This window comes from Prinia subflava, chromosome 9 (assembly GCF_021018805.1).
Source record: "Prinia subflava isolate CZ2003 ecotype Zambia chromosome 9, Cam_Psub_1.2, whole genome shotgun sequence".
NCBI classification, from domain to species: Eukaryota; Metazoa; Chordata; class Aves; order Passeriformes; family Cisticolidae; genus Prinia; species Prinia subflava.
Window position 1 is genome coordinate 26,651,390 of NC_086255.1, and position 23,411 is coordinate 26,674,800.

The 23,411-nt window shown below is 38.4% G+C and overlaps 1 protein-coding gene and 1 long non-coding RNA gene across 2 annotated transcripts in view; one reads left to right on the top strand and one right to left on the bottom strand.

Moving 5' to 3' along the window:
• Positions 1–23,411, top strand: part of LOC134554913 (uncharacterized) — a 46,001-nt gene that overhangs the window by 11,243 nt on the left and 11,347 nt on the right. The window lies entirely within an intron of this gene.
• OPN4 (opsin 4) lies at positions 2,125–23,204 on the bottom strand. The gene is made up of 12 exons (XM_063406489.1): positions 23,178–23,204; positions 16,412–16,554; positions 14,443–14,576; positions 13,072–13,275; positions 11,069–11,240; positions 10,025–10,189; positions 7,715–7,822; positions 6,396–6,576; positions 4,754–4,900; positions 4,171–4,242; positions 3,691–3,726; positions 2,125–2,848 (listed from the first exon to the last, which is right to left on the bottom strand). The coding sequence occupies exons 1-12, from the start codon at positions 23,202–23,204 to the stop codon at positions 2,657–2,659; spliced, it is 1,581 nt and encodes a 526-aa protein (XP_063262559.1). The 3' UTR covers positions 2,125–2,656.

The following is a 23,411-nucleotide window of genomic DNA, read 5'->3' on the forward strand; positions in this document are numbered from 1 at the left end:
TTCAAGTGAAACGTGACTCATGTCAGTCCTAAATTATTTTAATCCAATCAGTCATCTGTGTTGAAGGGTGTAAAGAGACAGCAAAACCAAGAGAACGGCTGCCAAGTGGAGGATACAGGACACAAATAAATCTGCTAGGATGAGATGAAATATGAACTAATAATGATTTATTCCAAATGCCGCAGGGGTTACAGTGTGAGCCACATGTAGAGATATTCAGATGAGATGAATTTTGGAGGCTTTCCCCTGTATGATTTTTATAGACACAGCAGAGGTGAAGGAAGGCAAAGCTGTTAGCTACACAGAGAGTAGACACAAGGGTCTTGAAGTGCTCACATACAAATTCTCCCTAATTAATATATGCTTTACAAGTCTCTTGTAAGTAGATGAGCATGAACAGCTGTAGTTCTTTTTATAGATACAAACTAATCTCTAATACATGTTGGAGTTGAAGGATACAGAGAACAACATGCTGTGGATTCGTAAAGCTCTTCTAGCCATGGAAGTATTCTTTTTATACCCTCTAAAAGTGGAAGGGAATGCAGAAGAGTGCAGAGTGCAGTCTGGAAGAATACTATTTGGACAAAATCATGACTGGAGCAAAGGATCCAGCTATTAGTGACACATACCATACACTCCTTGTTAACACATCAAACAGCACATGTGAGTCAAACCTATTTTCTTGACATGTTCAGTCTTTTGTGACCCTTATGAAACAGGCAGCATTTGTTAATGTTTCTTCTCATCTTTTAGTAGTGTCAGTGGCCCTCATGAAAAAGAAAATTACATGTTTCATGCTTTTAAGTATTTTTAAAAGCCTCAGAAATAAGTCATAATAGAAATCCTTAGACTTGGGGAATATCTTTGAACACACTTGTGTTTGAAAATATTTTCTCTCATCTTTCTCCTTATTGCTAGCTGTATATATTATCAGTTTAATATTGTCCTCTACTGGGAGACAATATCCTGTTTTGGTAGGTGAAGGGAGAGATTGTAACAGCTCCTTTCCATCTCTGATGCCTATGATTTCATTTATATAGAAACACTGTGGATTTTTGTACAGTGTGTTTCTTTTGACAGTTTATTACCAGACTGAATGCCTCACTTTTTTCATGATCTAACATTTGTCTGCTGCATAAGTCATTATCACCTTCATTTTTAGTTTTAATAACCTTCCTTTTAATAAACCTCAGTTTGACCTAAGTTTCCAATAGTTTACTTCAAAACAATGCCCCAGACCTTCTGGAACCCACAGATTTTTCCCCTCAAAATAATAAGCTCATTACATTTTTATTGATTTTAGCGCTTTTTCTGAGGTAACATAGGGAAGAATTGATTTACTTAGGACAAAATGCCTTGCTTCCCTCCATTATTGCAGCCAAAGGGAGAACTGCTGGAGGGCCTATGAGGAAGAACTGTTTCAATAGTGCTTTGTGCCCTGTTCTTTTGAGCTCAGCCCCACTTCGGAATGACTGCTATGAACTGCAAATGGATTTTGTTCACTTCTTCTTATGCACTGGAAGAGACACCAGGGAAAAGCTGAAAGTCACCACTGATAGAACTCTTTCCCTTTCCTTTCAGGGGAAAGAAGTACAATCTTGTGGATTTAGTCACTGCAGAAGAAAACCCTCAGCTATACAAATGCTGCTGTTTAGAGAAGGGGAAAATGAAAATGCCAAAGTGGGGATGATGTGGATTCCATACATCTCTAGAACAACTATTTTTGGGGAACTAAACCTTCTCCTCCCAATATTTACTTTAGAAAAGTGCATCAAAGGGTAACAACTTAGAAGTATCTGAAAGCAGATGTATTGACTTACCCATAAGACATTTTAGTATAAAAATTTCTTTGTATTCTGCATTCTTCTCATGAAACCTGCTAAAGGAAAGTCAGGAGTTTCATAATAATCTCCTATAGCTCTGAGGAAGTTAGCTGAGAGCGGGTTAAAATCATCTCTTAAGCCACTGTTGCAAAAGAAGCTAAGCATGGAAAGGAGCACATCTTTTCCTCAAGTGTTACTCCTTTCTCTTTCCCTGTCTCAGAAATTAAAATAAAGATACGCAACTTCAAATTACTGCTAAAGTACGTTGCCTTTCATTGGATTGTAGAAGAAAATGGGAAAAAACATGTCATTAATGAAGAAGGGAGCACCAACTGTGTAATTAAATTTACATTTGGTTGAGAAACTTCACAATAATGAAGAAACCATCTTCAGGAAGTAATGGACATTTCCCCCCAAATTTCTCAGCTTTAGCTGTGTAATAGTTTTGAGGTTAATACACTAAGTGAACAAAGCCAGCTCTGAATATCATACTTGCCTTCCCTCTCAGATTAATCCTAGAAGGTTTCTAGGTAAGGTCTGTACAGTGGTGGGAATGTATGTGAGCAGAGTAAAATCCAAAGGAAAGAAATTTTTTCATGAGCTGCATAAAGAAGAAATATTAGAATTACAGTGTGACTCAGATCAAGATGTGATCCACTGGACAGAGTTCTGATGCTGAAAAGATCACTCCTCATGTTTTTACCCTTGCTTGTCTTGTGCTGTGTCTTTGTAGGAGCATTTCAGACCAGTCTAGGAAGGTATTTCTGGATTCAGCAGTCCACAGCTGTTCCAGAGCTGTTGGCTGAAGTGATATTCTGGCTTGCACCACTCACTTAACTGCTGGACTTCTTGTTCTGCTTGTGACTGCTGGATTTAGGGTACAGGAAACCAGAGTTGTATCTGGAAGGCAGCTCTACTCCTTGGACACTGCTGCATGTTATTGTAATACTGGGTATCTGAGCTGAAGATGATCCCTGGTGAGACTCTCCTTTTCTCTGTCCAGTACTGTTCGGGCTCTCACTTTTCTAAAGGATGCAAAGATTTACAAGAAATGGACAACACAAACATCTACAAGGAGACCCCACTGAATCATCTATAAAAATGACATATTTAGCACTTTGCTACTCCCCATGCCTGACTGAAAAGCAAACTGAAATGATGGAGGGAAAAGTAGATCTGAACATATTTTTAAAATATTTTATTAATAACTTGTAAAAAACCCCCTGTTAAACAAGTTAATGTACTAAAGCATTAAAGACTGAATATGCTATTTAAGTGCTGGTCTGCTTTGAGGAAAGACCAGGCTAATGACAGCACATTCAACTATGAACAGAAATACTTGAATATGATCAGAGAGCCTAGGAAATCAATTGGATGAAGAGTCTCTCCTTAAAGAGGGACTGCTCAGGGCTGTTGGGCAAGAGGTAATGTAAAATGTAGTGTTAACAGCATGGATAATTTGAGGGGTAAGCAAACTACATTATGAGATAAAAATAAAGGGAAAGATTAACCAGCATTTTTTAATAATAAGCAGTGTTAGCTGTTGCTTGCACAGGACCAAATAATCAGTTAGGATGAGGCTCACAATAGCTTATAAAGATCATTGCTAACAATAAAGAGACAATTTAAGGTGATTTTATTACATTGGGGTTAGTGCTGCAAAGATAAAACGACTCTGTTTTCATCTGCCAGCTCTTTGCTCTTATTTCCTTGTCTGCTGAAAATTAAGGCAAGTTGACTCACTTGTGAGAGATGTCAGATATTTTTACCCATATGCTGTAGCTATGTTAGACGAAGAAGAAACAGACACTAATACAACATGCAACATCTTACTGAATAGGTGACATGGCAAGTTTCAAAAACTGACCTTGATTTCCTCCAAGCTGCACGTTTTAGGTGTTTGCTGCAACCCAAAACAGAGAACATTAAATAGTTAACAAAATCACTTTGTACAGCAGTACTTGCCACAGGACTAAGGCTGTCGCAAAGGTACAGCCATCAGAATGGCTGTCTCAGCCATTACATCTTAGCATATACATCATTAATATAAAGATGGCACAAAGTTAATCCTTCCATGCTCCACTAAGGAAATCACAGACCTCATCAGAGGACTTACTAAATTCAAGAAAATGTTCAGGTTCCTTAGAGAAGCTGGACTTCAGAAGAATCCTGTGGAACCTCTATTCTCCTTCTGCTTAGTTTCAGTAATGGTCTACTCTTTGTGGTCATGTTTTCTGTATTGTGTGGGAATATTGTGATATTTTTGCATCTCAAAAATAACTACACTTGTGCTCAGGGGCTGGGATTGTCACTAGTTTTTGTTGCCAAATAGTAAAATAGTTCTTACAGTAGTTGTATCCATGTACTCTGTGACATTCAACTCCACCATCAATATATCATCAGCATCTGATACAGCTGTCTGAAAAATGAACACAGATAAGACAGATATAAATGGCATAAAGGTAAGTCACAATATCTGACATAGGCAAAATGCATAGGGGAAAAAAAAGGACAGCAGAGGACTGACTGAAAAGCAGTGATACATTAAAGATAGCCTTGTTTTTATATCTTACCATACGTGTTCATTTGGTAGCAAATGGTGAGAAAACAGCAAGATCCACCAAGTAATTTGGACAGTGAAAGACAAATATTACTAAATAAACACTTAAAACCAAACATGAGACAACTCTCCATTCAGATGCTATGTTCTCTAACAGCAGCAGAAATGCAATGAAGACAGCTGAATAATGAACCAGGGTGGGAATAAAAAGCTGATGACCTTTTACAGCCTCTAAGTCATTACTCATTGTGTTAACTCATAGGTTATCCGCTTCTTCTTGGCAGAAACCTTCATGATTAATTATGGTACAATGTGCAGATTTGTTAACTTGTCAGTTGTCAGAGAATTTAGGTATTACACAGTCTATTACCTTCCCACAATTCCCAGAATCCTGGCTTGTCTGTTTGGCTCTTATGTCACTAGTCTGAGTTGTGTCTTTATCCGTTTCATAGGAAATTTGTCTTTTGGCAAGTCTGGAGAACATACTGGGAGTATCAATTTCTGTTTCGGTACAGCCCTAAAATGAATACAACAAAAATACTAGACAGAAATCATAAAAGAGACATTGTATAAAAGACATTTCATAAAAGTCCTGCCATATATAATTTCATAAAATGTTTGCTTAGAAGAAGTACAAATAAAACTGTCAAGTCTGTTGGATCTGAAATTCAGCTTACTTTTTTTTTCCTCCACAGGATGCACTGCAAAATTTGAAAGAAAATAGTGTTTTGTTACAATCTATTGTTGAAACATCTCTGATGCCTCTTGTAGCTCCAAGGAGACAGTGGTGTTTCCACAGTACTACCCACATAGGAAGCACAGGTGTTTGGAGGAATTAGGGCCAAAGTTTCCAAAGTGACTTGGGTGGAAGCAGAAATAAATAGAAGGAAATGCCTCAGGACTGCAGAATCATTGCTTTAGAAATATTTTGTTTCAGGAAGGAGTTCTGGGTTTATAAACTTTGTTCCACTTAATGGGAAAACAAACCATGTTACTGAGGGAGTCTGTTGTTTTTTGAAGAATCAAGATTCGCAGTGTAAGAGATGCAATATAAAAATGTTCTTTGGTATTAGCCAGTTTTAAAACCTTCCACCTGACTGCACGTTACCAGCCAGAAGAATTTCATTTTGATTGGACTGAGAAGTCAAAAGAACACAGAGAACAAAGAAATTGAAATATCACTGTTAAAAACAACTGTCAGAATTCAGCACTTGGCTGGATTAGATATGATTATTATCCTGACTGGGAAAAAGAATTGCTAAGAAAATTTTGTTTTTTCAGTTACTTGGGAATTTAGTTTGAAATTATTGCAATGAACTAAGTCATACGCTTATTTAGTTAGTAATATAACTTTGAGTTACAGGAGGAGCCTGGATGCCAAACACTTGTCCTGTTTTGAGCTGCTGTGTAAAACATTCGTTTCCACTTAGACTGGAAGCAGCAAGCTCTTGAGGTCTTCTGTAAAAAAGTTTCTGTAAGGGATTTACTGATTTGTCTAAATCTGATAATTAATATATTTCCAAATACATCCCACTTTCAGAAAGCATTATCTATTTAATTACAACCTTGCTTTCACTAGACAACTATTTTGTGACTAGCACTTTCTTTTTTCTGTGTCCAAACTGCAAATCTGTGGTCAGACAAGCACAACCTAAAATTATGATCAGACTTTCAACTGAGCTCTGACTCTGTGCTTCCTTTATTGTTACCAATAGCTAAGGCTTTATAAAAAATTACCCTAGCAGTAACACTTTACTTTCTAAAATTCCTGTGGTTCCATCTTTTCACTCTTCCTTCAGTGTCACCAACCATCAAGAAGAAAATTATCTACATTCTGTTTTTACACTTCAGCCTTCTGTCTTTAATTTCGCTTTGTGCCTCCACTTTCTGTGGAGCTTTTATAACAAGCACCATAATGCATTTCATGTAAAGAATCCACCACTTGGAAAGACTCTATATGAAAATTAATTGCTTTGCAATTAAATTGGGTGTATAGGAAGTGCCTCCCTTACTGATTCACTGTCAGAGAGAGAAGACAGTCTCCTTTTTCCTTTCTGCAGCCCACTTATCTCAGAAGACTGGCTGGTTACGGTCGCTCGTCTGGAGGAGTGGTAACTGCTGAAGGACCGTGAGTCTTTAGGAGAAACTCTCAGTAGGGGTCCAAGGCAAGGAACATATGTTGCAATGGCTCTTCTAGTGGGTAAGAGGTAGAACCAGTCATATTTTTTTCTGTTAGCACAAAAATTCAATCATCATAAACAATGCATTTATTCAGAGAGATGAACTAATACTGCATGGGCTGGAACATTACTGGGTACAAAAAGAGTTTTTGAGATATCTCATATACAATCACCCTCCAAGATCACTTATTCACAGTGTTCTGCAGAACTCAAATTTATTGCTTGGCAGGGATAAGGGCATTAAAATATAACTCTTGGAACTGAAGGGAGCTATTAAAACGATGTTTTATCTGCTTTCAGCTTAATCAGGGCAAAAATAAAATTCTATCCCTTTAAACTGAACCTCACAGAAGTACTACATAATGAATTATTTTAATCTTCCCCTAAGCAGCTATTCTAGCTCCTCTTACACATCTGTTTGCTGGTTATCTCTAGAATTGTACAGCATGTGCATTTATATTACTGTATTCCTTTGCTAGTATGCAGCGTTAGGAAACTCTGGCCTAGCTTTCCTCTTCTGCCAGCCTTCCCCACGTAGATGTTCCTGCCCACCTCTTCCCTATCCAGTTCCACAGTAGATCTTTATAAGTGGTGAAACAACAGCCTATCCCTGGCTTTGCTGCCATCTGTCAAATCTCACTGCCTGCATCTGAACTTCAAGTGGTAATGACCCTTCATGTTACCTGTCAGAGGAAATACTACCTGAACTATGAGAGCTTTGAGAAACATGAGGAGGATGCAGAAAATAGGGAAGAGGTGGTTTGGCTCACTGTATTGCCTCTCTCACTGGCCTAGTTAATGTTGCAAAGTGCTATTTACAGCACTGCCCAATGTCTGCCTCTCATGAAGAATTAAAAATTTACACTGCTTTCCTTTGAGATGGAAAGGTTTCCATCTTTTACCATGCAATAGGTAAATACAGATCAGTATCCATAAACATCTCCAACTACCATCTGCTCAGTAGTTTGTTCCAAGTACAAATTCCACTGACATTTCTATGGCATTGAGGAGTGTTCCTGGGGAGGGCAAGGCTGTCCTACAGAATTAAAATGAGCAGGTGAAGGAGAGTTCAGATACTAGACCTAAAAGTGACAATTTTACTCTTGGATTTTCTTTGCTATATTAAACATAGCTTGTAAGAGTGAACTTACCTGTATTTGGGGTGGGTGATGGCATAAATGATGGGGTTATGGATGACAGAAGCTTTGGCAATCACAGCTGGTATGGAGTTCACGAAAGGTGTTAGGACATGGGAATACCTAGGGTAATGCAAAGACATCACATATTTACTACTGAGTCCTGCATTGTCTATGCAGGTGTACAGTGGCAAGACAGTGCTTTAAGGCTCTGGAGAGAGTAAAAGGGGAGTCCTGTACCAAAACAGTGAGAGAACAAATTCTAAATCCTTTGCCTGTAAAGATCAACCTCAGTCTGATTGCATTTCTGAGAAATATGATTTTCTTGGGGCTTCTGTGGCAGTACTTCACTGCTATGACTCAGGATTGTTGTAATTCCTGTGTTATTTAACCTAGGGACAATGTCAGCCTTTAAGAAGGTCTCACCATCCTGGTGAGGAGGTTTTTCATCATCCTATGGGAATACATATGCTTTGTGATGAAGTGGAAATGGTTTGCCAGTTGCAATATAAGAACCATTTTGTCAGCTGCCTGTGTTTTGAGATGCCACTTCTCTAAGGCGTTTCCCTGATAAAGGTGTTGTCCATGTGCAATTTTTAACATAGTTTCTCGTGATCATACTTTAAAAACATTGATTAGAGGTATAAATCTTCACAGATTGTACATAACACACAGTGTAACCTTACTGGAATGGAGTTTTTGACCCTGAGCTGAGACAATGCTTTGGTAAGGCTGATGGAGAGTTTAGCTAACAGAAACAATGGCAAAGCCTTGTGTTTAAGCTAATCATTCCCATTTTTAAGTTACTAATACCCAGAAAATGCAAGCTGTAGACCAAAAATATTAGTAAGCATGACTGTGCTAGCTCACTATTCCATATTCAAAATATTTTCTAAAGGAATTAAGGTTCTTCCTTCCTTTTTCACATGTTGTTGCTCTATCAGATGACTTGTCTTTAGTCAAAGACTATAGCCACAGACTCCATGTCTGCCTCCCATATGTTGCATGCAGCAAGATTTTATCTGAGTCCCTTGCAATAAAATTTCACAGAAGACATCCAGGCTTAGTCTATTAATCTCTGAAAAATCCCAATAGGATAGCCTAAAATACATAGTTCAGAAATGGAAAAAATCTGAATGAAGCTATGTTACTCCCCAGATATCTTTCTAGGCAAAATTTGAAAATGCTAATTTCTGACATACTGCAGCATTATAAAATTCTTCATTTGTTCAGATTTTTGAGAGTGTGAGACATGGAGCAGAAGTCAAGTTCAGCAGATACTTGATCCTCCTAAGGCAGATGCTGAATTCTACACGACAGTGCAACAGTTCTACGTAGTGGTCAGCTTAAAGCAATCCCTTAAAGCATTGTTTTGTGCAACAAAAATCATCCTTGTCTCCCAAAATGCTCCATAGTCAGTAAATTTGAGCTGTGTCTCAATTTTAGGAACTACTCAATTTTAAGAACCTACTTTTTATCTCTGACTTGAAAAATACAAAGTGGTTTGTGCTGTCATAGGAATCGTCCAGTTGAGGGTTTGCAGGTGACAAGCCATCCTAAAACAGATGTCACACACATTTTAGAGAGACTAAACTGAAGCACAGGAAAAGTCACATCCTAAGGTGGGAGAAATCACCACGTAGAGTCAGGGCATCTAGATTCCCAATCCATTACTTGTGATTGGATTGTACCAACTGTCTGGTGTCAAGTTATGTGTTTTAATAATGTCATGCTTCTGTTGAAATTACTGTAAAAAAGGCTGACAAATTACATAGATGAAGAACATGGTTTGATTATTTATATTTATCATCTTTTATATCCAGCATCAAAAAGCTCCCAATGCATGTATATACTAATTTTGAACTTGCTTATACACGAGGAATTTCAGCAGTTCGGTGTAACATAGAAAAATTATTATATTTCTGTAGATTAAAGAAGTAGAGAAAAAAAGGAGAATCAACCCCTGAGAGGATCTTTTTGGAGTGCTTTATTTAGCATTTTAGTGCTAAATAAATTACACATAGTTCAAATATCCTAGCATGGAGAATGCATTGAGACATCTTCAGCATGGCAGTTTATGTCACCAGTAATAATACTCTCATTTTCTTTCTCACCCCCTTTGCTTTTTAATTTTCTTAAAGTCAAACTAAGCAAAAATCAGTCAGCATGTGCCCCATTTGTTAAATATGACTCCTAAACATGTGAATGCTTTGGACAAGCTTCAGATATCAAATGTGACAAGTAGCTTTGACTTTCATCTGTCTTTTACAATTTCACATCTTTTGCTTTCACTGAATATTCATTTTCTGATACATTTATAATTACCCAGCAAAAGCTACCAGAGCAACAACAGAGTATGGTGACCAGGAAATGACAAAAAACAAGATGACGATCAGTGCAATTTTGGCCATCTTCCACTCATTTTTCATCCTCTGATACTGTTTCTGGAACTCTTTATTTCCACGTTTGCATCCAAATGTCTGAATAGACCTAAGGAAAATAAACATACAACAGCAAAAAACGAAGGTAGGGAAGTGAGCAAATAGCTTCATGAAGGGGGGCAACAATTGCTCTTCTACTTTAGGCTAAAACTCATGCACTTTTCTTGCATGTTAATACAAGTACATGAGCCATGTACTTCTGTTGCACTAATCAGTGGCAAAATCCTCATGTGCTTCAAAGAAAAAATAGTCCTGTACCAAAAGATTTTCCACATGAAGCAGATATTCAAGCCAATTGATTAATGCTGAGTTAAAGACAGACAGAGGAGTCTTTGCTTCCCTGGGTCCTGTTTTGCTACCTTGCTGTCACTTTGTACTTCTGGGCTAAGTGACCAGATCCCCTGGGATCTATGGGACTGGTACTTACAAGAGGCACATGGAGTGGCAGGCTGCCCTTCTAAAGCAACAGCTTTTTGTATCAGAATCATGCCATTAAATCTTTATAAAGATTTTATGTCTTGTATCTTTTATAAAGATTTGAAATCTTTTCACCTTTTACTCTTTTAAAAAATTATAGTTCCATTCCATCTATTTTTCTGTGAAATAGCTATTGATATACTGTCATTAGGTGTTCCTGAGGTCCCATTTTATTTTTATTCTGATTAGTTAATTTCTGTAACTTTTTCATGTCATTAGATAATATACTGATAATCTCAGGCCTAAATTCAGGAATGGCCCTTCTAAGAATCATACTTCTTACCATGTTGACTATTGACAGAGTTCTCATTTGGTTTTCTGTTTCAGTTTTGCTGACAAAATAAGTGTGAGAAAGGTCCCAATTTTTTTCTGCTCGCTCTTTCTTTTTTTTTAAGAAAACAAACAGTCACTTAAATACAAGGATAAAAATTTAGGACTGTTGGCTACTTACTTGTTGGCCTTCTTGATGGCCTCAAAGATAGAGATGTAGCTGTATATGATAGCAATCAATGGAATGAAAAAGACAAAGCAGAAAAGCAGCATGGTGTAGGCACGGACTGATGGTGTGAAAGTCATGTAGTCCCAGGAACAGGATGTCAGCAAACCCTCAGGAACATAGGCACCTGGAAAGGAAGACAGGAGAAGGCATAAACCATGAAGAGATTGTTATTCCGAGTGCAGAACTTGGAGAAGATATTCAGAATTACATGGGATTTACTCCTATTCTCTGAAAGGGAAAAAAGGGTTTAAGAGGATAAAGAACTTTTCATGTAAAGGACTTTTATATTCCCTTATGGTTTTTTTCCCCTATTGTATTTATGTTTACCAGTCTAAGGCTTCAGAAAACAGAATAAATTTGCTTCAGTCTTGAATATTGTTTGTAACTCATCAGTCAAAGGGAATCTCTCCAAATACTTACTTGGGTCTTGGACCAGACCTGTACTGTTCCCAAACATCTCCATTTCCTGTCAAATTGCTTACTTCCTAAGGAGTCAAACCAATTGATCTAGGTACCACTTTTCTAAACATATGCAGGTAAGAAAAATTTACTGGGCAAAGGAGAAAGATTTATTGTACAGACCAAATTATTTTGCCATGAAGTAAAGCTGAGTAGAAGTAAAAAAAAAAAAAATCATGTTCTGCCTGAAATAAAATGTATTCTCTTTAAAGGAACTGTTCCAAACTGTTAAGTAAATAAATTGGAAATAGCAACATCTTTTTACTTTGGAATTTTAATTTTAACTGTTTATACTGATATTTTCTGTCCCACTCTTAAAAATATTGCACCAGATGTTCTCAAATGCATCTAATTACAGTGTGAGAGTTCATACTGCGGGCACTATTACAATCTAATTACTAGATAATAACACCCTTCAAGCAATTATTCCACCTTCTTCAACTGAAAATCTATAATCTAAAGCTATATTGTCATTTTGTTATTCTAGCAGCTCCTCACTCAACTAAAGACTGCTTCTGTCAGTATTGCAGCTTGCCTGCTTCACCATGCTCCATGTTTAGGGGGGCCAGAATGGCAATAACAACAACAAAACTCTGCTGAAATTCTACTCGGTACCTGAGTTAGTTGTTGCAGCCTGTACTAGTCAAACATGTCCATGTTCTCACCTCTGGTGGCAGATACATTCTCTTCTGGAATTAGGGAGCATCATGGTGGGCTGGGGTTTGAGTGATGAGTTCATTTTAACTCAGTGACTGCAACTGGTGACTCTCGGGAAATAAACTTAATGGCAGTGAGGCAGATTCCAAGGAGGAAGAGTAACAGAAACTCGCTTTGCAATAAATTGCAATGATCAAGGTGCTGTATGAATGTTCCAATTTCCATGTGTAAAATCTACATTTACAAAAGCATTTTAGTTATTACTAAATGCCATGCTTATTGGAAGCCAGTGACAACACCAATGACTGAATGGAGAATATGAACAACACCAAGTGCAATTTGTCCATCCAGAGCAGTCGGGATTTACTGAAGATCTCCTGGCACAAATGCTAAGACTGTATTCTTCTTTTATGTGAATAAAAAGAATTAGATTGACATTGCTGTCTTAGCACCTTTAGGGATGAAAAGTCATCAGAAATAACACAAATGCATTTATTTAACTTACATATTGTTGAATTTGATTCAACAGAAGTAGACATGGGAGAATGAGCAGGTGCATTCTTCATAAATTTTGGCCAAGAATATATCTACTGTTCTTAATGCAGCAAGTAATGTGCTTAAGGAAAAGTACCACATATAAAATGCTGTAATAAAATGCTTATTGCATTCTTTTCTTTTGATTAGAGACCTTCACTTTCAACATGTGTTCCATCTCTTTTTTTCAAATTAGTCTATTTGAGCCTCATATGTGAGCTATTAATTCAACCCTCTTCTGCACCTTTAACTGGTCTTTAATCCAATACTATTAGGGCAAAAAAGTTTCATTCCAGTTCACTTACTCCATCCAAAGAAGGGTGGGAGACTCCAAGCCAAAGAGTACAGCCAGACTCCTACCAGGATTACTAGAGCCTTCTTCTTTGACGTCACTCCAACAGAAGCCAGAGGTCTGGTGATGACAAAATATCTGTCCAAGGCAATCACCATCAAAGTGATCATAGATGTAATGCCAAAAAGAGCTCCGCAGAAGGCATACAGCTCACAGCCTTGCAATGAAGATGACAGAAGTAGCAGTGAAATTAATCTACCCACGGTAATTATTTCTAGGAGAGTTCAAATCTGTGTTTCCTATGAACTAATGTCTTCTGGAATTTATAAAGCAATGAAACTTGAGTTCTCCTGCAGTTATAACGCTACTTCAAAGCTGCTGTCTGTCTTGCTAATTACATTATCCATGGAGATAAACTTCAAAGATTTTGTTTGCTTCAATTGCTGGAGACAGTAATACTTAACATATTTTCACACATTGATTTCTGATTTTTCTAGTGGGATCATTTCAGCAGTCCATTAATATCTTGTTTAACTCCAGTTTTACTGCAGGTCCCATAGAAGCAGATGTTCTGCTTAACAATGGGATATAGTTACTTTGGTGCTGCTCCTATCTCAAGGGCAGCAAAACTGAAGTAAATATGAATATATTAATGAGTAATTTAGCTGAAGTAAATATTCAGACTATGAATACATTAATGAGTGATTTTAATTGTTCAAACAACCCAATGATTAAAAGCAGTGGTTTGGATTTGTTTTAACATATGCAAATAAACACTTAATGGAAGTAAAATAAGATATGATTTTGGTCATCAGAGATCAAAATAGCAATTTTACTTCTCTGAGTTTCTGTCAGTTACCAGTTCAAGAGGCAAAGACAAGTCTTCCTCTTATAACAATTATATTGGAAGAATGAAAGCACTTTCATTCTATATGATTTACTACACAGAAAGTATTAACATTTCTTTTGTGAAAAATCAGGTTTTCCAGGCTTTCTTGCCTCACTATGCCAGGTGCAAGTCCCAGAGCAGGTTATTGAGAAGGGCTTTTAAGCTGCTGTGCTGAGGGGGAGTGCTGCTTTGTCAGAGGACTCCAACAGTAACTAAGGCATGAGGTGACTGGGGAAGAGCACTGGCAAGCAGATTATTGCTGTGCCTCATGTTGACAGTGGTGCCTTTGTATTTATCTCATGAATATAACTTTCCTCTCATGATGGCAGTGTATTTATTGCACAAAGACACAAATATTCAAAGAAGTGTTTGTTTTAACACTGAAACAATGTTGAGAAATGTTCTCAATATTGCAAGAGTACCTAAGGGTAGATAGATTAACTGCCACTATGGTAAAAACATAAATAATGAAATCTTAGAAAAATATATACAAACCTTTCTCACCAAAAATCCAGTGTTTGTAGAGGCTGCTGGTGAAAAAAACTGGAGACTGTGTAATGGACATCAGGAAGTCACTAATAGCTAGATTGATGATGAGTATGTTGGCTGGAGTCTGAAGGCTCCTACTCCTACAGAGATCAGAAGAAATGTTGCTAAATGCTGCTGCACTGTCATTATGTTATTACTCTTTCCTGTGAGCTCACAAATCCCAAGGAACACTACATGATAAGCTAAAGCAGAGCACTTCTTGTTTCCCTCATGAGGGAATACACCCTTATACTCCTGAGTAGTTTACAGGATTGTTTAGATAACCAGCTCAGTGATGGGGATAAATCATACTGTTCTTTAAATATTCTAACCACTGCACTGCATGTCCACAATTAACAGGAAGTTAAAGTTGATGTACACTATGGATGTCTGGATCTGGGCCATGTTAAACAGGGATTAAGCAAACTCACTATGAACCACATCAAGGACTTGTTTTACATCAGTTCTTCTCTGTGATACTCACTTCGCTGGCCCAGACTGTCTTTAAAAGAGCAATAAGCAGCCTTCAGTGTATTCTGCCTGCTTTTGTTAATTGTAATATTTCAGTACCATGTTTTAAAGGGTACACACAAAAACTCAACCGAGAGCTCTTCACTTTGGAGCTCAGTGTAACTACTTAGCTCCTTTCTCAATTTCAGTCTTAGACATAATTGAAAAATAGTTTAAAAAGCATGATTTTTTTGCACTGGTCCAGAATCAGTCACTAGGACCACTGTACCCTTTCTGTCAATTCAGGAGCATGGAGGTGGTATTAGTAGGTGCTTATGGGTTGTGTGCATTTCTTTGTAGTCTGAAGTCACTTAACACATTTCTGTTTCAGGCAGCTGATTCTTTTATGGTTTGTCATTGCCTGTGGCTGCTTTGTAAGCACGTAAACTGTTTTCTGAATTTCTGTTGTGCTCATGACTTAGCTATCAGTATCCCTTTCTGCCTTCATATCACCTTAAATGAAGACAAGCTGTGTCCCCCAGTGCAAGTGTAAGTGCCATAGCTGGATTATCCTGTATGGGACCAGCCAAAGAGCTGTGCTGGCTCATGTACTTCATCCTCACGTATCTGATCTGCATGCCAACACCTTTCATCTTCCTAAGGCCACTGTCATTCTCACTTAAGTGTTGGTATCTACTCTGAATGAATGTGCTGAAACCTACTGCCCATAAATATAAGCTTGAGACCAAGACAACTTTCTTCTACACTCCAGTGATCTAAGTTAACACAGCTGAATTATGCAATAATTTTTGCTGTTATTTTGATTTATTACATTAGTGCCTAAAGACCAATCACACAGTAGAAGTTCACTGGCGTGAACATCATGTCAATGCTCTGGCCCAGTGTGACAAATCAGACACAGAATGAACAGTGAACAGGAATGGCGAGCACGTGACGTTGTCAGAGATCCAATTTCCCTCAGATATAAAAGTTGGAATGTGGCTTTAGTTAAAAGGAAACAAGGCAAGTGTTGGAAAACGTGAAGAAAATGGGACATGGCCACTAATGAACAGGGGGGAAGAAAGAGACTGACTAGTAAGAAACAGAAGAAAACATCTAAAATAGAGCAGATTTGTGAGGTGCAGAGGTGCAAGCCAGCCCATCAGCTCAACGCAGACACAGTTAGCCAGTAGAAGAAAATTCACTGTAACCTTTCTGCTTTGGCCGCATTTCTATTGCTTGGAGTATCTGTGTGGTTCTTTGCAATCTTGCTAACAATTTTGCTGTGGCTGTGGTTAATGGGAAGAAGTCAGAGGGAAATGGCAGGTTGCCACTCTTTTCCTACAGCAATCCTTCAGTTTCTCAGTGCATTTTACTCTGTCAGTAGTCTGATAGTATTCTATTCCTGGAGTGTGTTTGCAGCACACAGGATACAATTTAAGTTAATACATTTGAATATTTGAAAAGACATTCAAAATAGAGGTACCTGCAGAAAGCATAGAAGACCAGGAAATTACCCAGAGTTCCTGTAATGCCCACGATAAGAATGACGACTCCAATCGTATAATGGGCATGATCTGGGACATCCACTGTGGGAAAGGCACGAGGAACATCCTGCACTGTCATCTTCTGTGGAGCAGATAAGAGGTCATAGGTATATTGCCAAACTTTTCTGAATAAACTGGCACGTGCTTCTCTAGAAGGGAAAATGGTCAAGGATGCAAAAAGACAACAAGCAAAAAAATTGGAATAAATTCAAATTCTATTTACTGTTGATCATCTTTGGGGGATAAATATGCCGTCTGCCATGCAAAAGGTGGTTTGTATGCTTACTGTCGGTTTAGAATTTTGGTGAAAAAAAAGTGACCTCTCCCAAAAGAAAAATAAGGATGTAGAGGAGAAAAAGAGACAGGAAGGGACCTATTTTCACTGCACATGATATCAGGTAATGCCATATTTAACAACAAATAAGCTTCCTACAGATTTAATTCAGGGAAGTTTCTGTACCTGTGAAGTAAAATTTCAGTCATCCTCTGACATCACGGGCTAGACTTCTCTAAATAAGTAGAAATGTTCTATGGATAAATAGACATTTACTCCTTTAGCAGTATGGCCACTTCTTTTTTCCCACTGAATAATACTGAATTTTGAGCTGCCCTCAAAAGCTGATTACCAAAAGCCTGACAGCTTGAACAAGAGTCTTTTGGAAACTAAATTAAGGATCAGAAAAACTAAACCACAAATCCTTTATACATTATGCCTGGTTTCCACACCAGTTCTGGTTTTGGTCTGCCTGAATCAAGGTATTTTGCTCTCTGTGCTTGATGGAAGCATTTGTGTCTTAATCAGTTAATAACTCACAGCAAAATTCAGTAGCCAAGTCTGAAGATTGCAGTACTGGAAATGGGTATTTTTCAGCAATAGAGGTGGATATTACTTCTGAATACATCTGTGAGGTTGGGCTGAGGTCATTACAGGCAGTGTGTGTTTAAAACCAATGTGCCAGCAGCAAGAGGTGAACCCCAGGAGTGCCTGGAATTCTGGATGAGATTGCTCTGTGTGCTGAAGATCTGCCCACAGCAGTCCTCAACCACCAGGGTGCACTCCCTGGGTTTCTACATTAGCAGCAATGAAGTGCTGGACAAATGCTCTGATCTTAGAGAAAGAAAATGTAGTTCTGGCTGTTATTGTAATTGGAGCAAAATGCTAAGTTTGATGCACTAACTGAATGGCAGGATCATGGCATGAATGGTTCAGGCTCCTGCAGCAAAGTGGAAGTTGGCATATCATCATTAACATCAATGCACATCTTGCCCAGCCAAAAATTGCTGTGCTCAACACACTGCCAGTAAACTAACAAAAATAATCCCACAGTAATAGCAAGTGGATAGGGGGAGTCTGAGATAAAACTCTTTCAAGTAAATGAGATCAGGTGTTCTTTGGTTTGGGTTGGTTTTACTTCTCCTTAGTCTTGTGGCTAGAACATTTTCAAACACCTGTTCTGCAGAGAGTTAATTATGATTATTAGTGGAATGGAGATTTCTGATGGTTTTCCCTGTAGCTATCTATTTAACCAGAACTGGATCAATGTAATAGAAATGAAGCTTGTTTTAGCTATGAAGAACAGATTAAAGTGGCTTTAATTTGAATTAAATTTGTGGAGCACTAAGGACAAGGAAAATTTTGAAAGATAAACACAAATACATTAAGAAATCACAAGAGAGGCAAGATCAGTTAAGGGAAAGTAGAAGACTTTAAAATCACTAATTCATTAATGAAACAAGTTCAGAGTCAACAAAAAAATCAAGTGTGAGAAAAAATAAAGGAATAATATTTATACTGGAGCAATTCTTGGGCATAAAATATAAAACTACACATATAATCAGGAAAAGGTGTGTGGCAAAAGGAACAAATTAGCACTTTAGTGTGGACTTCCTGCAGGCCTTGGATTTTTATCAGAGGATACAACTCAGCTGTTCTCCAAGAGATAAAAACCAATTATTAAAAAAAAGTAGTTTCACTATTTTCATTGGAAATATAATTATTATTTTTTACATTGAAGAAAGATACTAGTTGATCAAGAAGGCATTAGAACAGGCCTAAGCACTTCAAATCCATCACTAAGTTGCACGCAGACAGACAGCTTCCTTAGTAGAAGACAAAAATATGTGCCTGTATCAAGCCCTGTGTCTTCTGCAGGAATCAAAAGAAAGGACAGAGAGAAAAAGATAGTGCTTTAGAAAATCAGGTCAGCAGGATATTCAAGAAATCAGATAATTCCCAAAGCCCTTCTCTATTTAGTTTCTCCAGTGCATTAGCCCTGTTTATTCTGTCTTCTATTGTCATTGCACAGTACAAGTACTTGGTTGGCAGGGGAGAACAAAAATCCCCCTGTTGCAATCCATATTGTAGCACTTGTCCTTTGAGAATACTCTGAACAACTATTTCAGTTGCAGCGATGATACACAGCAGCGTTGCCTCGCATGCTTTTGGTTGAGCCTTCTTTCTATGAACACCTCGTAATGAAGATATTTAGACTGAGGCTGGCACTATTTAACATTTTGTTGGCAAGATGGACAGGGGGATCCGGGGCACTCTCGGCAGCTTTGCTGATGATGCTGCTGTGTGGTGCATTTGACATGGGAGGGAAGAGGTTCCATCCTGGAGACAGACCTGAACAGGCGTGAGAGGTGGGACCACACAGACCTCGTGAAGGTCAACAGGGCCCACCTGCAAGGTCCTCCCTGTGGGTCAGGACAATCCCAAGCACAAATACAGGCTGAGTGAAAAAGAGATGGGAGCATCCCTGGGGAGAGGGTCTGGGGGGGGGGTCATAGGATCATAGAATGGTTTAGGTTAGAAGGGACCTTAAAGATCCTCTAGTTCCAACACCTCTGCCATGGGCAGGGACACCTTCCACTGTCCCAGGTTACTCAGAACCCCACCCAGCCTGGCCTCGAAAACTCCCAGGGATGGGGCATCCACAGCTTCTCTGAGCAATGTGTTCCAGAGCCTCACATCCTCACAGATGTTCCTCCCTAATACCTAATTGAAACCTACCCTCTTTCAGTTCTAACACATTACCCCTTGTCCTGCCACTATGTCCTTGTAAAATTCCCCCCTCTAATTTTCTTGTAGAACCTTTAGGTACTGAAAGGCTGTTCCAAGGTATCCTCAAAGCTATCTGTTCCCCAAGCTCAACAAACCCAACTCTGTCAACCTTTAGTCAAGATTAAAAGCAGGTTTTATAGCTTTGTTTGGGTATGTATGAAAACAGACCTTTAGCTAGAGCTGCGTAAGAGAATTTATGCTTTTCATCTCTGGAAGGCATATAATTTATTATTTATTTACACTACAGTTTTGCAGAACCAATTTGAGAAGTGCCATTCTGGTTCAGATGAGCATCCTTGACAAAACACTGCCTGTCTTTAGCCAGGACTGGGCATTTCACAGAAATATTAAATGTGCATAATGAACAGTGATGTGGGAATTTAATTTTAAGAGTCTTAGTAATTGGTTTGTACCCTAAAACAGCTTTGTTATCCATTGGAAAGGAAAATCTTAGTCCTCCATAAATTTTAATCCTCCATATATAGGTGTAATCCTTTGCTAAATCCTCCTCTGTCATTTGCCTCAATAGATGCAGAGTCAAGAAGTTATGGAGTTGCTCTGTGTCAGTGTGTTTCTTTCCAGCAGGTTTAAGTGTGACCTTGTGGAAGCAAGGACACTGTCCCTTCTGTCCCTAGAGTAGAGGGAAGCAGCTAGGTTTAATGAAGTTTGCCTCCTTAAAATGCTCATTCTTTTCTGTAAAGGAATATTTGCCTACTGCCTACAACAAAACAGCTAAAACAGATCTGTTTCCAGTGGTCTTGCAGTAAACTTGCCTGAGACTTACAAACTTGAGATGCGTTCTGGGAGTTTGGAGAAAAGCAAATGTTTTATAGATAAATATGTCTAAATCCTTGCTGCAGCACAATATGGAGCCTCATTATTCTATATTTACGACCTGCTGCCACAGCTGCTTGCAAGGGAGGCAGAATTCATCCTTGAGGGACAATCTGAGGAACCAGCTTGTTCCTTTGGGAAGAGACAGACTAAGACTGGGTGCAAGCAGAGAAGGGAATAAAAATGATTCAGCCACAGGGCAGATTCACTAAGGCACGCAGGCAGGACTTGTATTTCACCATGAAGTTTGTCAAGGCTATTCAAGACACTAATCTGAGGAGAGTTGTAAGGATAAAGGAAGTCTTTTGCAATCCAAACCAAAATCACGATTCCTAAGTGATTTGTTCAGGTAACAAGGAAGTCTAGATCAGATATTAAACCCAGGAATATTTGATGCCTGTGTCATCTTGGGAATCCATTTATCATACAGTTTCATTTAGAGAATGTTTTCTAAACAGTTATGTCATAATTGATTAAATAAAAAAACCCCAAATGAACCAAACCAGCTAACCTCTGAATAACTTCTGGTTGAAGATATACCATTTTTGGAAGTCCAGCATACATCCCCATAGCATAAGAAATTTGTGTATAAATGATAAAAGGACAACATTCAAAGAATAGAATTCAACTATTACTGAGAAAAAATATCTGTTCTTTTTCAGGGTTAGGAAATGAAATCATATCACTTAATTACTGTTCATTTGGATATGTTTATTTCTGAAGTCCTACTTAGGCTAACAGTGATGATGGTAGGAGCAAGGCCATGCAAGCAAATACTCATGGTAAATGTAAATCATGTCTGATGTGGCCCATTTCTTGCAGTTTCACAATGGCAAGAATATAAGATCAGGTTTAGTTATAGCTACATGGAAAGAAGAAATCCTCATAAGGTCATTTGGGCATTTGAACATATTTCATTGTTGATTCTGGTTGATTGATTTGTATGATATCAATTCCAAAGCCAGGAGCAGAAAAAACTATGTCAGACATTTTTTCAGCTACTTCTGCCTGAACATGGCAGAAGAATTATATCTAATTTGGTGTAAAGCAAGACAATACAAGGGAAAAGAAAATAGGGAGTGCTATGTGGTTGCTTTTATGAATTCATCTAACTTCAGACTGTAGGCACTGGCTTTGCAGGAAGAATGTTATAATGGAATAGAGCCCAGTTCCAAAATATTGCAAGTTTTGACAGTCCAACATGAACTTTGGCAACATAACAAGTTTCTTTGTTCTTAGTTTTCCTACAAATGCAGGTAAAAAAGCCACTTATTTACACAGTATGACTTATACCACCAATGACAGTGTCAGGCCTTTTACATTACAACAAGTTACATAGCTTAGAAAAATTATCTGACCAGAAACACTGTAATTTCCTGGGGTTCCTTGTGTGGTGTTTGTACTGCCAACCTACAAGAGGCCTCAAACCACTGCTAGCACTTGTTTTCCCTTACAGGTCCTAGCTCTGATTTCTGAGCTTGCTCTGGGGGCACTTGCTCTGCAATGACAGGCAGCACAGAGGGGAGTGTAATCCCCCTCAATTATGGTTTCAGCAGGGTGACGCTAACTGCTAAGCCCTCTTTCCAGTAGGCAGCAGGGCTTTCCATAGATGATGCTTGTCTTGTTGAGCAATTTGGATAGCAGATTTTGTATCCTATCTCCCAGATTTAATCTCAGCCACAAGCAGCACACACTACTTTCACTCCTGAAATGCTCTTAAGCCAGTCTTTGTGTCAAGTTAAAATGTAAAATTTTGGCAATACAGACAGTTGACCTGGGGAGAGGGAAGGGACAGCTGATAAAACGTTTCAGCAGAATGTGTAAAAGATCAATTTTTAATTTTCCAGTGTAAATCACTGTGTCCCCAGAATCCTTTTCATTTTGCCATGCACTCTCCAGTCCCTTTTCTGCCTCCCTGCTATATTCTGCTATCCTTTTTCACATGTTATCTATCTAATTTAGTCTTGTAAGCGCCTTGGCTCAGGACACTTCTTTGTTTATTTTTCTGTAATATACTGCAGATATCCAGGTTTTATTAAAAAACAGATTTGAAAAACTTTAAAAATTAGGTTGGTTCATGTTTTCATTAAAAACTTTTAAACAGACTTTTGTAAAAACAGCACATGAACAAAACCTTCAGTCCTAATAATATTCTGAGAAACAAAACCAGGAAGAGGACTTCTGAACAACCTTTGGTTCAGGCTTGTGCGGTGAGATGGAGAAAATTTTCAACAAACCCAAAAAATTCCATCCTGAAATGTCATCACAACAGACTCTCACTTTCACACTTCCAAGGAAAATGTCTTTCTCTTCAGTATATAAAAACTCAGAAAGAGCTTTGATAGGACTTACCTGAGAAAACCTTCCAAACAACTTTCTTGGGTAACTACACATAACTCTTTAACATTTACATAAGCACTCCACTGCACTTACAGAAATTATGAGGATTTCCACCCTGAATAACAACACAAGCGAGCATTGCGTTTGAACTGCTAAACAGCAGTTTAATGCACAAAAACATCTTGTTTTGATAGTTTGCAACATTTGATGCACTTTGCCATTAGACATTCCTGTCTGCCTTCTGCCCATGCAACTCTGCTGAAAAACACTGCTCATGTAGCCCTTTCTGCGTTAAATAAATAGTTAAAGGAATAAAAAGAAGATTTAAAAGTTTTTGTTATGTCATTCATTACTGCATTACAGAATTAAATGTGTACATGCTCCTTAGCTGTCCATTTACAGTCCTATAAATGCCAGCCTTGCCAGAGCTCTACATGCTACAGCTTTAAATGACAGCAGACACTCACTGTTGGAGCTCTGAGAGGCAGATCCATCCGTGTGTAGGCATTGGCTTCCGAGGCATTCCATGCAGTGAAGGACTCCACAGTTTTGGTGCTCTTGGCGTCCTCGGAGGGACAAGAGATCCCCTTCTGAATGGGCAGATTACTCAGGTGAACAAAATCTAAGCAAAAACCAATAAAGAGCTGTCCTCTGAATTTAAGTCAGCCCCTTTACCTTTGTGTGTGTGAGGCAGGTTGTCA

Excerpts from the sequence above, each read along its gene's own strand:
- OPN4 (XM_063406489.1), bottom strand. The coding sequence starts at position 23,204 with ATGGATCTGCCTCTCAGAGCTCCAACA. Across the intron at positions 14,577-16,411 it reads GTCTTCTATGCTTTCTGCAG|GAGTAGGAGCCTTCAGACTC; the intron begins GTACCTCTATTT and ends TGATCTCTGTAG. Across the intron at positions 2,849-3,690 it reads GCAGCTTGGAGGAAATCAAG|AAAAGTGAGAGCCCGAACAG; the intron begins GTCAGTTTTTGA and ends TGCATCCTTTAG.